We start from the raw sequence: 15,269 nt of genomic DNA on the forward strand, positions 1-15,269 counted from the left end.
GAAGGCCAACTTGGTTTATAAACTGAGACCTTGTCTCAAAAAGAAAAGTACTAGCTAGCTTATTTCAACTTGACATAGGCTAGAGCCATTTTGGAAGAGGAGACTTCAGTTGAGCAAATGCTGGCACTAGATTGGCCTCTAGCTAAGTAAGGCTGCTGCTGTCTTAGAGTTCTGCTTCTGTAGTGAAACACCAAGACCAAGGCAGTTTATAAAAGGAAGCATTTAATGGGGCTAGTTTACAGAGAATTGGTCAGTGGTCACTGGAGTAGAGACTGTAGCCTGATCTGCTGACCGAGAAGAGGTGGGGAGGGAGACAAAGATGTGGACGGGCCTGGCGTGGGCTTTTGAAACTTCAAAATTTATCCTTAGTGACACACTTCTTCCAAGGTCACACCTACTCTTGACAGTGCCACACCTCTAATTGGTCCTAAATTATTCCTCTAAATGGGGACAAAGTATTCAAACTGGAACCTGTGGGGCCATTCTTATTCAAATAAGCATACCTGTAGGCCATTTTCTTGACTGTCCATTGCTTCCGGGCAGCCCAGCTCTCTTGATGATGTCACCCCTGTGTGCTGTTACTGGTTACTGTAAGAAAGTTAGCTGAGCAAGCCAGTAAGCACTTCTCCATGGCCTCTGCATCAGCTCTTGCCTCCAGGTTCCTGCACTGTTTGAATTCATGTCCTGACTTCCTTCAGCAGTGGAGTATTGTTACATAAGTGCTGTAAGCTAAAATACCTCCTCTCCCCCAAATTGTTATGGTTCTGGTGTTTATCACTGCAATAGAAACTCTAAGACAAGAAACCAAACCACACAAACCAGAATAGTTCAGGGCAAGGTTAGCTGTGTATCCTCCTCTCTGGCCAAAATGATTAATAGATAACACCACAAACAGGAGAAATACTGTTACTCTTTGCAGTTTTGGATGTAGAAGAGGAGTACTCGTGTCATGGAACTTAGGTAAAAAGAAGAAACTCAAAGTCATTTTATTACTCTGTAAAAATGAATTTGTGAGGTAAGAAGGGAAAGGTGGTAAGTTGTAGTATGATCAGTTTTGGGTGATGGAAAGACGACTCCATGGTTCAGAGCCTGGATGCAGACGACTCAGGTGGTCTCTAGTGCTCACCAGGTTCATAGCCGTCTGTGATCCAGTGCTGGGTGCTGGTGCCCTCTTCTAGCCTTTTCCAGTCTTTATTATGTGAGTGTGCACTGTCAAGCTTCTAAGTGAGTATATTCAGATAATATGTCAGGAAATTCTTAGCACTTAGCATTTGAAAGTGTGTCTAATATTGTATGGAAAAGACTCTGAGACATGACTGTAGATTTTTTTGAATAATCATGCTGTTTTATTAAAATTATATATCCTAAAAACCTCAAGATTTTATAATTTATAGTTTGAGGTTCCACAGAGTAATGTTTACATAAACAAACTGGTTTTTAATAGTCCTGGGATATAATAAGTCAACAAAGAACACAAAAGTAAAAATTATTTTAAACAAAAATTTGTATCAATTATCTAGTGATAAGTCCTTGTTTGAGGTTAACATTAAGTGATTTGTATAAGGCATGGTATTAATGACATAATGACTTTCTACAACTGATTGCAGTCTTTTTAGTGAGCCGAATTATTTAATTGAAGTGTCCATTGGCAGTTTAGTCACACAAATGAATTGATGTCTTGGTCGTCTTAGAAAACTCTACCGAGTTAGTATGTGGGCCTTTGAAGGAGGGAAGATGTAGATTGGGAAATACATATTTCAAGGTGCATTTTATTTTCTGTGTGCATGCGGATATGTGGAAGTCCATGTGGTTGGGGAGGCTGCTAAACATCTCACCACCACCAGAGCTCACCCACTCCTGTGATGCAGTCCTCTCTGATCCTGAACTTAGGCTTGCAGCCAACAAGCTCCATGTTCTTCCTGTTGCCTTCTGCCCTCAACCCTTTCCTCCTGTGCTGGAGTTACAGTTATGATTACACCTGGCATTTTATGTTATGAGGCAAGGCCTCTTGTTCCCTCAGCCATCTCTCTAGCCCTAAATAATTAATTTAAATAAAAACTTTTAATAATGTCCTGAAGATAGATGATAGTGGTGGTGGTTGCCCACTGTGAATGTACTTACTGCTTTATATGGTTCATTGAGCTTAATAATTTTATGTATGTTTATCCCCAGTATAAAGTTATACCAAGTAATGCTGTTTTCCATTGCTTTGAAAAGAAATGTGTGTAGGTTGCTGTATGTAGAAGCCAGTGGTTGACATCAGGTCGTTAGTTTGTCCACTTTATGTATTGAGGCAGGGTCTCACAGACAGTTAAGCTAGCCAGTTTATTCTGGACAATTCCTGTCTGCATCTCGGATTGCTGGGATTGTAGGTGAGTTGCCACTCCTGCTATTTAATTATAAGAGTGCTGAGGATTTGAATTGTGGTCTTCATGAATTTTATAAATTGAACCATCTCTCTAGCTCCCACTCAGAAGTTAGTTAATTCTGTAATAAAGTTGTATCTGACCAATGTTCAGATTTTTTAAGTTGCCAAGTAAGGGCTGCATGCTACTTTTAACTTAATATGGTGAATTAATTTTTGTTGTTACTGTATTTCACACACACACACACACACACACACACACACACACACACTCGTTCGTTCGTTCGTTCGTTCGTTCGTTCGTTCGTTCGTTCGAGACAGTTCCTCTATGTAGCCTTGACTGGCCTGGAACTTACTTTGTAGCCCAGGCTGATCTCAAATGTAGAGATTTGCCTGCCTCTGTCTCTGCCTTTGCCTCTGCCTTTGCCTCTGCCTCTCTGCCTCTCTGCCTCTCTGCCTCTCTGCCTCTCTGCCTCTCTGCCCCTCTGCCCCTCTGCCCCTCTGCCCCTCTGCCCCTCTGCCCCTCTGCCCCTCTGCCCCTCTGCCCCTCTGCGCCTCTGCGCCTCTGCGCCTCTGCGCCTCTGCCTCTGCCTCCAGAGCATTGGGAAAAACGTGTGTGGCCACCATCCAGCTTTGTTATTGTTTTTAAATTGTGTGTATGGATGTGTGTCAGTGTGTCCATGGAGGCTAGAAGAGGGGTCAGATCCAATGGAACTGGAATTACAGGATTTATAGAAAGGTTTTATAGAAAAGTTGTAAAAAATAATGCATATGCCCTTTACTCAGCTTCCTTTAATATTAACAACTATCATAAGCATTGTATAACCAGAAATTAACATTGGTATAATGGACTTCATTTCTGGATCCAGGCCCAAATTATATTTAATTGTGAAACTATCTTAGGTTTCTTTGACTCAGTGACTATTTTCTTCATCTCTTCATGAGATTCATCATTCCGTACACTTTGTTTTAGAGTAGCTGTCAGAGAACAGCTTGCAGGAGTTGGTTGCTTGCTTCTGCTATGCGGGACCCTGGGGTCATTTTCAGATTGTTAGGCTTGCTAGCACCTACAGGGCTGTTTTGCTGGCCCTGGGTATTTTACCTTGATTAGATTATGTGTGTCTGACCCAAACATCTTGTTATATGTTCTTTTTGGAGAATGTCATGTACTACATAGTATTTTTGTTTTACTTTTGGTCATGCTAACATATCATTTGGCTCATCTGTCTGTTAGGTTGTAATGTCCCTGGTCTTTGCCCATTATTATTAGTGACTGTCTTGGGGGAAATACTATGAGACTTGGCATATATTTTTCTCCTCAAACCCTTGGAATCTCCTTAAACCTTTGCAAACCCTCTGCAATCTTGCACCTTCCAGTTTCCATTTGGGTTAGTCTTCTACAAAGAACTGTTAATGGCCTCCTTTCATTTATTTGTATAATTGTAGATTGATAGATAAATTGTGGGTTGTAACCAGTGCTATAAGAATTTATTTTAGTTATCTTTCACATTAGATCCTAGAAGCTTAAACTTTTTGTTGTTGTTGTTGCTGTTATCTTACTTAATGGTACTTTATTTTGTTGTTTTGTTTTGTTGTGTTTGATCTTTTGAGATAAGGTCTTCCTGTATAGTCCAAACTGGCCTTGAACTCGTTTCTTTCCCTCAGCTTTATTTTATGTGTATGGGTGTTCTGCCTGAGTGTATGTATGTCAGTGTGCTGTGCGATGTTATCTAGAGAGACCGGAGGAGGGTGCTGGTCCCCTGTGACAAGAGTTACAATTGAAAGATGACATGCACGCTGGGAATTAAAACTTGGGGGGTTGGGGATTTAGCTCAGTGGTAGAGCGCTTGCTAGGCAAGCGCAAGGCCCTGGGTTTGGTCCCCAGCTCCGGGAAAAAAAAAAAAAACTTGGAAGAGCAGTTGGTGTTCCTGATCAGTGAACCATCTTTTCAGCTCCATGACATGACTTTTCAAACAAACAAATGGAAATGGTAGTGAGGAGTGGTAGTAAGTAGATGATCTCTCTGTGTGCAGCCAGCCTGGGCTTCAGTAACCCCAGAACAGCCAGGATAGAGACCCTGGACAGGAGGAAGGGGGGGAAGAGAGAGAAAGATTATGTCTAAAATTGACCCCTTCCCCAAATTTACCTGTTTGTTTTTCTATTCATTTATTCACTTAGCATATATTTACTGACTCTGCTGTAGTCCAAACAATACTCAGTGTAACAAAGATACAAAATTGAAACATTAAACTGACTTCAAAGAGTTTCTCCATTTCCCTGTCATCTGTGGAGTCTGTTAAGCAGATGCCTTGTACTATTACTCTCCCTTTCATTAAGTGTGCAGTGTCTGTTTGCTGTGTGGGGTTGATTTTCCTTCTTACCTCAACACGTAGACCATGACTGTCCAGTTCTGCCTTTGAGATCTGTGGTGTTTAGAAACACTTCAGTTGTAAGTATGCTACTTTAACATACTTATTTGTGTCCCTGAGCAAGTAACTCAGTCTCTGAATCTTACTTACCCCGTATTTGTAAAATAGTTATCACTTCATCCGATGGGGTAACTTAACCCTGTAACTTAATGTTAGTGTTATGTTAAACCTGTTCTATTTTCCTAACTCCCGAATGTCACCAACCATTCAGGAACACTTCTGAAAGCTGGCCTCTGTCCTGGAATCACCCTTATTTACTTACACCCATGGATTCTCAGAAGTCATTGGGTCTTACAGATTCTTTTTTTTTTTTGAAGATTTATATATTTTATGTGTGAGTATACTGTAGCTGTCTTCAGACACAGAAGGGGTCATCCGATCTCATTACAGATGGTTGTGAGTCACCATGTGGTTCCTGGGAATTGAATTCAAGACCTTTGAAAGTTCAATCAGTGCTTTTAACCACTGAGCCATCTTTCTAGCCCAGATCTTACCAGATTTAACACATGAAGAAACTGAATTCAGAAAGGTTGAGTCATTTGTACAAGGTCCTAGAACTTGGGATTAGAGAGTCCCTGTGCCTTCCCAGAAACTACAGAATGTGAAGCAGTGATCAAGGTGAAGGCTAAACTTGCTTTTTCAGGTCTCTCATGTTTGGACTACTGTGTAGTAGTTTCTCTGGTATACTCTAACACTTAGAACAACGGTTAAGAGTGATCTTGCATTTTTATCTAATGGAATTCCAGGTATATGCTGCCCTGTGTGCTGACTACACTGGTGTGGGGTTTTGTTTGTTTGTTTGTTTTTGGTTGGTCATTTTGACCCAAGGTAGAGTCATCTGAAGGGAGAGAACCTCAACAAAGAAGATGCCATTATAAGATCAGGCTTTAGGCAAGCGTGTAGAGCATTTTCTTAATTTGTGACTCCTCACTGCCCTTTGCATCAGCCTCCAGGTTCCTGCCCGGTGTTAATTTCTGCCTTGACTTCCCTCAGTGGAGTATGCTTCAGGACATGTAAATTAATAAATGCCTTACTTCCTAAGTTGCTTCTGGTTTGGTGTTTGATCATAGCAACAGTAGCCCTAAGACATCTAGCAAGGAAGATGGTTCTTGATTTGTAATGTGCATCCATTTGACCTGGAGATTGGGGTTTTATTTTATCTTATTTTATTTTTTGTTAATAATGTGCATGTGCATTTCGGATCCTCTGGGGTTGGATCTTCAGATGGATGCTGGGAATTGAACACTGGTCTTCCGGAAGAGCGATATATGCTGTTAACCCCTGAGCTATCTCTCCAGCTGCTAGAGATCTTGTTAAAATGCAGATTCTAATTGTATACATCTGGCACAAATCTGACATTCTGTGTGTCTAATCATCTCCTAAAAAATAACAATTTTTCTTAGGTGTAGACTCCATTTTGAGACCTAAAAAAAGTCGAACTCACAAAAGGTCCTGTGTCTTGTAGTTGGATAGATGGTTATAAAATTGCTCTTATTATCATGTTGGAATTGTAAGTTTACAGTTCTGTGTCACAGTCACCTGTGCAGCTCTAAAAACTATGACATTTACTCAAACCAATAAGAACTACCAATAAAGATGAGGAAACTTTATAATAAAAAAAGTCTCCACGTGATTAGAATGTTCAGTCAAGGTGAAGACCAACTAAGCATGGAATTAATTCATTAAACTCCTTAGGATCCTAGAATGCTCCTCTTCATGTTAATTAAATTTGTTATGTATAGAAGCCAGTGCTGTATCACTGAAGTTCCTATGAACTGAAAAAATTCCTTAAAACGACATGAAGAATTAGTAAAAGTTTAATGGAGGTTATAAATTTTTTTGGTTAGTGTCATTTAACATTCAAAAAAATTGTGTGTGTGTGTGTGTGTGTGTGTGTGTGTGTGTGTGTGTGTGTGTGTGTACAGTCATCTGTGACCTCACCGATGGCATGCTGAAGTGGTGCCCTGAGGACAGTGTTAGTTACCTTCCTCTGTAGTCTCTACCTTGTTCATTGAGACAGGGTCTGTGAGCCTGAAGTTGTCTGGCTAGGCAGCAAAACTCAGAATTACCCCAGCTCCATAAATCCTGCCCCCTGCAGGGCCTAAGGGGTTGGGGGTTGGGGGTGGGGTGGGAGTGTAGTTGCTCACCGTTAAACAGCACCCAGCCTTTTCAAGGGTGCTTGGAGTTGGAGCCACTGAGTCATGTCCTCAGCTCCTGCTCTGTAAAATTTTCTTGTATTTTCTTAACTTTTTCCCCCTTGCCAACAGGGATTTTTTGCCAGGTGGCAGGAGAGACTACACAGTCCAAGTCCAGCTGCGGTGAGTTTGGTATTTTCCTACTTCCTACTTGCTGTGTGCATTTGAGTTTTAAGACATTTAAGAATGTTTTGATACCCTAACTTTTTTTTCTTTTTTTAATACAGACTTTGCTTGGCAGAGACCAGTTGCCCTCAAGAAGATAACTATCCCAATAGTTTGTGTATAAAAGTAAATGGGAAACTCTTTCCTTTGCCTGTAAGTTGCTACATAGTTACCAGATTTTTGTGTAAGTTTAGTATAAACACTGACAAGGGATAGAAACCATAACAACTTAGTACTGATGAATTATTTAGTCACCTCTACAGAGGTCATAGAAACTTCTTTCAGAAGTAAATGGCTGATTTGGGGAAGATAGAAAGGATGAATCTGAAACAATTTATTGTAGAATTCTGTTTTGGTTGACTCTTGGATCATGTCTAACAGCTAACACTCGAGTACACAAACCATGCTGTGGTGAATCTCTGAATGGCTGGGTTTGGCCTATAGAATCTATCAAGGAAGACAGAAATAGCAACAGAATCCAGGACTGTAACCTCGGCCTTGGTAGTTTCACACACGTGGGGTCCAGGAGCAAATATTTGGTTGGCAGCTGTTGTCCAACAGTGAGGCAGCTCCTAGAATAGATAGAGTATGAACATATTTAGCCTATTCAGGCCTAGATAACCACACTCATCACATTGTTAGGTCTTAGAATAGCACTTAAGCTGTTGAACTGTACTATATTAGTTCCCACTGAGGTCTGGAATACACCACTAAATTAGTGTGGTTGTGTAGAAGCCACAGGACTTTAATTCACAAGTGGAAGACAAGCCTCTTTATTAAGTATTACAAAACAGACATTGTACATTTGTTCTAATTGAAGTGTTTCATGATTCCTGGTATTTCAAGTTGCCATTTCAGCAAAAGCTTCTATAGAGACAGGGAAGCTGTTTGATACTCCTGCTAGGCTTGAGACTTAGAATGGTTATGTGAGCAGTACATTTGAGCAGCTGAACAAGTCACACACTGCAACCCATTAATCTAGGCTCTCTGAGAACCAAGTGTTTGTAAATATTCATGACTCAGGCTACCCTGTAACCTAGGAAACTGAACCTTCCTTTGTTGTTAGGCATATCATTTGCCTTATTCGTGGGACCTACAAACCTGAAAAACGACTTGTCCCATGAATTAAAAAAATGCTTTTAAAAAAGGTGTGTGTGTGTGTGTGTGTGTGTGTGTGTGTGTGTGTGTGTGTGTGTGGTATAGTATAGTATATGCATAGGAGTGCCGTGGTGAACATGTGGAGGTCAGACAGTTTTGAGGACTCAATAACACTTCATCTTTATATGGGTTCTAGGGATTGAACTTTGGATAACTATCTTGAATGTCGAGCTCCTTTACCTCAATGAATTATTTACTGGCCTGCTCAAGGAGTGTCAGCACTGATGTTTTACCTACTGGCTCTTCTGGAGGTAGATGTTTGAGACATTGAAGTCTGAGATAGTCCTTTGAAGACAGAAAGGGAGATGAGAGGGTCTGGGTCCATATGGTCAGGGAGGATTGTTTGTATTACATGATGTGTACATGTTCAAAAGCCATGTGGGTTGGGCATAGTGGAACACACCTGGAACACCAGCACGTGACAGGCTGAGGCAGAAGGATCTAAGGTTCAAAGCCAGTCTGGACTATATTGTGAGACTGTCTCAAAAGCAGGTAGGATGTTGTGTCTCTTGGATTTCTGACTTTAACCAGTAAGAGCCAAAAGAGCCATCTTGAGTATATTGCACAAACATCTGAACCAGGGAAGGGAGTTTCTCTACTTGAACTGAAGGCTGCTGGTTGGGTGGGTGCTTTGATGTTTGAAAAGGAAGCCTAGCAACATCACAAATCACATGGTGATTCTATGCACACTTTATGTGATTTTTTTTTTTTTTTTGTCCTACACTTTTTTCCTGCTTAATATGTGCTAAGATTCATTTGACTCCCATTTCTCCTTACCTCTTTTACTGTGCTTGAAGAAAGGTACAACTGTGGAGGCCTTTGGTGTATTTACAGACTCACTTTCAACCTGCCCAGTGTTATATGACTTTGCCATTGATGGAGTTGGCTTGCAGTGCACCAGATCCATCCTAACCTCGTTGACATTGTTAGTAGTAACTATGATGGCTGTGTAACGTATCTGTGAGCTCCACAAAACTCTAAATAACCCCACCATCACCTTGCTTCCCTTAGTATTTTAATGGATGTGGCTGCTTCACTTTGACAGGTTTCAGTTTGTTACTCATCTAGACATTTTGAGACAAAGAAGATGAGATGTTTGAGTGCCTCCTCTCTAACATATTTAGACAATCTGTGCTCGTTGTGCCCTAAAGCACCAAGAACCCTCAAGCATTTACCTTTGACTGTTTGTGAAGATAGGAGTTCTGTGTAAAGCCTCCTTTGTCTTAGGACGCTGGGACTCCACTTGAGACAGGATTGGTTACAAGAAGGAGAATTCGAGTGCTGGGAGAAAGGCAAAGACGTATTTCAGAGATGGAAAGCAAGAAGGGGCTTGCCATTTTGCATCAACTCTAGAAAGTGGCTTCTTACCTCAAGCTTATGAAAACTTTTTCTTGTTATTTTTGAGACCTGGCCGGCCTGGCACTTCTATCTATGTAGACCTGGCTGTCCTAGTTAAAATTCCTCTTGCCTATCTCCTGAGCTACAGATGTGTGCCACCATACCTGAGAAATCTTATGGAGCAGATGGCATAAACTCATGTGCAGCTAATGAAAAACTTCTCAGAGTATCTGTTAGTCCCCAGTTACTAGTCACTGGGATAATGAAATATACTGTCTTCATTTGCACCTAGCCAGATTCTGAAGTTCATGACAATCATCTAAGTGTGTGCTATAGCCTCAGGAAAGATGCAGTGGGTCTTCAGGGGTTGAACTGAGCTCTGTAGCTAGTGGGACTTCATTGTAATTGTAAAGAAAGCACTAAGAGGCCACAGAGGATTTTGACTTGTTCTTGCCCATGATCTCAGTTTGCTGAAAACAGGTATGATCTTCATATGATTTTGGAATCTCCCATGGTAAATCTGAATTTAACTTGTTTTTGACCTAGCATAAGTCTTTTCATGTGTGACTGAAATTAAAAAATCCACTCATTGTGGACCCATTACAGATGGCTACTGTATTGGATGTACAAAGTAAATGGGATAGGAAACAGTATTAATTGCTTTGACAGTAGCACATGTGCCCTTGAACTCCCATATATCAAGTAAGTGATGAAAACCAGCCTTACTTTACCCACTTCAAGATGATTTTCCCTTCCTTCCTTCCTTCCTTCCTTTCTTTTCTTTTTAAAATATGTGTTGTGTGTATGTATGTTGTACTTGTGTTCACATTTTGCTGTCTGTATTACGTGCATGCATGTAGAGGCCTGAAGTTAATGCCACATGTTCCTGCTGGTCTAGCTATCCAGTTTGCTCTGGGAATCTTGTCTTTGCTTCTTGAGCATTAGAATTATATGAGGCTGCCATGCTAGCCTGGCTTTTTCCTGTGTTCTGGGGTTCAGAATTAATGTTTTAATTTTTAAATTTGTGTGTGTGGGGGGGCATGTCTGGGTGCCTGTGTGTGTGCATGCCAAAGATTGACATTGGGTTATCTTCCTCTGTGTTTTCTCTATCTCATTTTTTTTTAAAAAAGACAGTCTTTTGCTGAACCTAGAACTTACCAAAGATCTTAGTTTCTTTTCCTGTTGCTGTTATAAAACATCCTGATAAAAGCAACTTAAGGGAGAGAGTTCCCTTTCATGGGAAATCTTACTGTAGAAAGTGCAGAGTGAAGAAATCCTTGGATTGTTCAACCCATGAAAACGGGGCACATAGCCTTCCTTTGCTTCTAGGTGTGGTACCATAGAAAGGACGCAGCATTCCCTATGAAATGTTTGTTTCTAAAAATTCAAACCCAAGGGTTAGAGCGATGACTCCGTGGTTAAGGGCACTTGATGCTCTTGAAGAAGATCTGGGTTTAGTTTTCAGCACTCACAAGGGCTTGTAATTCCAGTTCCAGACTCTAACACCCTCTTCTTTCTTCTGCTTGCATTCGTGCACACACATATATATACACATACACATTTTAAAAGGAAAAAGATTAAGGAAATAAAAGCTGAGCCTAAGCACAGTGGAAGAGAGTAAGGCCTGTTGGTGACTGAGCCATAGTCTTGTTCATGCTCAGCAAATGCCATAAAAGCAAATGCCTTAACACTGTAGGAAGTTTATTGCTTTCTCTGCTCGTCTCTTCTACCTTCCACACTGTTGAAATGCATTGTGACTCAGATTCCAACTACAGTTGACATTCAGCTATAGCATGAGTTATTTTTCTTTCATTTTGGCAGACCCTAAGCTGCTGCTTGTATTTGGTTAATCTTCCAATAGATAAAGCAAAAGCAGAATTACATTTAGGGTCCAAAACAGACAAAGACAAAGGTTTGCATTTATAATTGCTTAAATGCTGGTACTCATATTTCTGTGTATGTTGCTCAGTAAGTGTCATCACTCACCTAATGCTTGAGGACAGAACTCAACTGAATTGGAAGCTGGTTTGCTTGGGCTGCCTGGATGGCCATTCAGCTCTTGGGATCCACCTGTCTCTGCCTTCTGGTACTGGAGCTACAGGCCTCTGTAGCTCAGCTTTCTCTGTGGCTGCCGGGGAGTTGAGCTCATGTCCTCACTGAGCCATCTCCCAAGCTCCTAAAGTAAGAGGATCTAATTTTGAGTTTCCCATTTCTTCTCTGCCTCAGATGGACCAGCTTAAATGGGCATGCCTCTCAAACATAAAGACTCATACCACTCCTGTCCATGTTATAATGCAAATTCTATGTGCCCGAGGTTTTTAATGATATTTGGAATTTTGTTGATAGGTTTAGATAACAAACTATCATTTGGATACATCCCCCTATCAAGAGAATGACAGAGAGGATGTACTCCTGTTCCAGTTGACTCGGGTGTGTTCTGTAGCCCTGCTTATGTACTAGTGCTGAACTTTACCTTTTGTAAGTTATATATATAGTTCAGCACTGCTGAAATCAGTCATAACATTTGCTGATGATCAGGTGTTAGCTGTGATGTTTGGCCATTGCCTGTATGTGGGTAACTTTGATACTATTTCTACTGGCCTGACTGGGTAGCTCAGCTTTTAAGCCAACAGATAATTTTAAGGATGTTTTGAAAAGGAAACGTGGATGTTGGCTGTTTGAAAACTTTTCACTTATAATTATTGGGAGATCCCAGACTATATTAGGATTAACACATGCAATTAAGGTTGTCTTTGATCTCAACGAAATCTAAAATGTGTTAGTAGAATGAGGTGTGGTTTTTAAGAAGTATTGTAAAGTTTTTCCATCTTCAAGGATAAAAAAGTAAGTGCTAGTGATAGAATGAAAAGTTGTTCAGAGAATATTTCTGCTAAAAAAAGAATATGCTAGGCTGTCTGTGGTAGTGCAAATATTTAAATCCTAATGTGGCAGAGGGTGGATCTCTGAATTCGAAGCCATCCTGGTTTACAGAGTTTCAGACCCAGGCCTTTTAAATAAAGAGACCGGCGGGGGCTGGTGGGGGGGCAAGAATATGATAGTCAATTCATTGTGCTTATATTTCCTTGGTATGTGAAAATGAGTAATGATACAATAGTGTTTTAGGGAAAGTTCTAAATTGCACATCAGTAGTGAAACATACTGGGTATTTAATATGTAGGTGTTACTGCAGCTAAGCAAGTTTACTTTCTTAAAGATATACTATTTTGCTTTTGAAATTCACAGTCTTTTGGTAATTGAGAATTATAAATACTATAATAAAAAGTGACTATGTTTCCAATTTAAAGCAGAGTCAAGTCAATTTAATACCTACTGAAATAATGTCTTTTAAAGAACTTATTAACTTGAAGTTTTTTGGTTTGTTTTTGTTTTTGTTGTTTGGTTTGTTTTGAGACAGAGATATACTTACTATATAGTCCTGGCCGACCTGGTTCTCAGAGATGTATCTGCCTCTTGAAAGCTTACGGCTTTGTTTGGTTTTATTTTTAATATTTCGTTTCATTTGTGTTTTGGTGTGTTTACATGCATGGTCCAGAGCACGCAGCCTGGTGCTTTAAAGCTGATGCTCCAGGTGGTCGGGAGTGCTGCCTGTGTGGGATTCAACTTGGAATCTCAGGAAGAGAGCAGCAAGCACCAACTGCTGGGCCATCTTTCCGGCTCCTTAGTCCGGTTTTAGTGATTATAGTTTCTCTTTCAGATGAGGCAATAGGAAACATTTTTAACTACTCACAAGATTTGAATGAGCCCGTTAAAGTTCATTAGTGAATCCCTCTTCAATTCCCACAGTTGCTCACTACTCCTTCCCACTCATTCCTGTGCACGTGCTCTGAGTGGGGCTTCCTAAAGATGAGCTTTGACTGAGCCGCCAGTTTATCGTTAGAGATTGGTTTTCTGTCAAAAGATTCATTGCTAATATAAGATGTCAACATTAATTAATTTAAGTGGTGGAATAAATAGAATTTTATTTTTCTGGTGTATTTATATCTGAGATAATGGAAATAACAGTGCAACAAAAATTAGGCAAGATCCTGTTTACATCTGGGAGCAAAATGTTTAAATCCTACAGAGCCTTTAAACTTACCTTTATGATCATAGGGCTATGCACCACCACCTAAAAATGGGATCGAACAGAAGCGTCCTGGACGCCCCCTGAATATTACATCTTTAGTGAGATTGTCTTCAGCTGTGCCAAATCAGATTTCTATTTCTTGGGCATCTGAAATTGGAAAGGTAAGAACTTTTTCTTGGATAGTATGAAAGTGTCTGCATTGGGAGTTGATTTCATTTCTTGGGCTGATAGCTTTGTGCAGTGAAGCTGTGAGAAAATACCTGACAGAAGCAACTTTAATGAAGAAAGCTAATTTCAGTTCCAGGTTCAAGGACTCTATGTAGTCCATCATGGCGGAGAGCATGCTGGCAAGCAACTGCTTGCTCTGTATCTCAACAAAGCAGTACTGCCACCTAGAGACCAATTCTAGACACACGAGCTGTGAGAGATTTAACATTGAAACTGCAAAACTATTTCCTTTGGTTTCCTAACTATAACTTCTAAAAAGCTGTTGTTTTCTATGCAGTGATGTTAATGGCAGATTACTTTTAATCTTTCATGGATTTTGTCTTTATTTTGCAGTGAAAAAAATGTGTATGTTTACATTTCTTCAAATAGTGGTCGAATTTTAACTTTAGTGTTTTAGGTAGTATTTTTATAAACTGAAAACCTCAAGTATTTATGAAGACGATCAAACAGTGCTTTATTGGTCTTTATGGGAAGTGGTTAACTGTACTCATGTTGTAATTAAAAATAATATATTAATAACCTGTTCATAGCCAGGTGTGGTGGTGCACACCCTTGTTCCCATCACTCAGAGGCAGAGGGAGGTAGGTCTCTAGCCTGATTGACAAAGCAAATTCCTGATCAACCGAGGCCTGTCTAAAATAACAAAAGAAACAGAAGCCTTAAAAACACAAACTCGGGGTTGGGGATTTAGCTCAGTGGTAGAACTCTTGCCTAGCAAGGGCAAGGCCCTGGGTTCGGTCCTCAGCTCCAAAAAAAACCAAAACCAAAAACAAAAACACACAAACTCTGTTTTTGCCTTTAAATAAACAACTCATGGTTCAGATAAGATCCAGGGCATCTCATAAGATAGTCAGAATAGCTTTCTTAGTTCTTCAGGTCGATTAACAGGACTTTCTACTGATGCTTGGTCTCAAAATGAAAGCTAACAGTTTAGATATTGACTGAAGCAGAAAGTTTATATTGAATTCATTTTTTTATCCAGTAAATAAATGGAAATATTTGTGAATATCAACTGTCATAGTCCTATTTCATGGAAGTAAAACATAATCCTGTTTGAAATTGAGGTAGATGTTTATGGTAGGGTTTTTAGAATTTGTTTTGTTTTAGCCACAGGGATGATTTACATTTTTAAATGAATGGCTGTGGTCATTGTAGGCACCTTAGTTGTGTTGTAGAATAGAAATACTTTTTTCTTTTGTAATAAGGTCTGATCAGCAGACCTAAAATTTAGGCAGTGTTATTGGAATTTGGATACTTACAAGGCTGTCAGAGTATTTAGAAGTGTTTGATTCAGTGGCTGTTGA

The 15,269-nt window shown here is 40.1% G+C and overlaps 1 protein-coding gene across 25 annotated transcripts in view; it reads left to right on the top strand.

The window, feature by feature from the left end:
* Pias2 (protein inhibitor of activated STAT, 2) overlaps positions 1-15,269 on the top strand; it is a 106,479-nt gene that overhangs the window by 55,879 nt on the left and 35,331 nt on the right. For all 25 annotated transcript variants that reach the window (XM_039097146.2, XM_039097154.2, XM_063277603.1 and 22 more), the window contains 3 exons: positions 7,062-7,112; positions 7,217-7,307; positions 13,764-13,898. In XM_039097146.2, the coding sequence (XP_038953074.2) occupies positions 7,062-7,112; positions 7,217-7,307; positions 13,764-13,898 (277 nt within the window). The remainder of the gene's footprint in view (positions 1-7,061; positions 7,113-7,216; positions 7,308-13,763; positions 13,899-15,269) is intronic.

This window comes from Rattus norvegicus, chromosome 18, assembly GCF_036323735.1.
Source record: "Rattus norvegicus strain BN/NHsdMcwi chromosome 18, GRCr8, whole genome shotgun sequence".
NCBI classification, from domain to species: domain Eukaryota; kingdom Metazoa; phylum Chordata; class Mammalia; order Rodentia; family Muridae; genus Rattus; species Rattus norvegicus.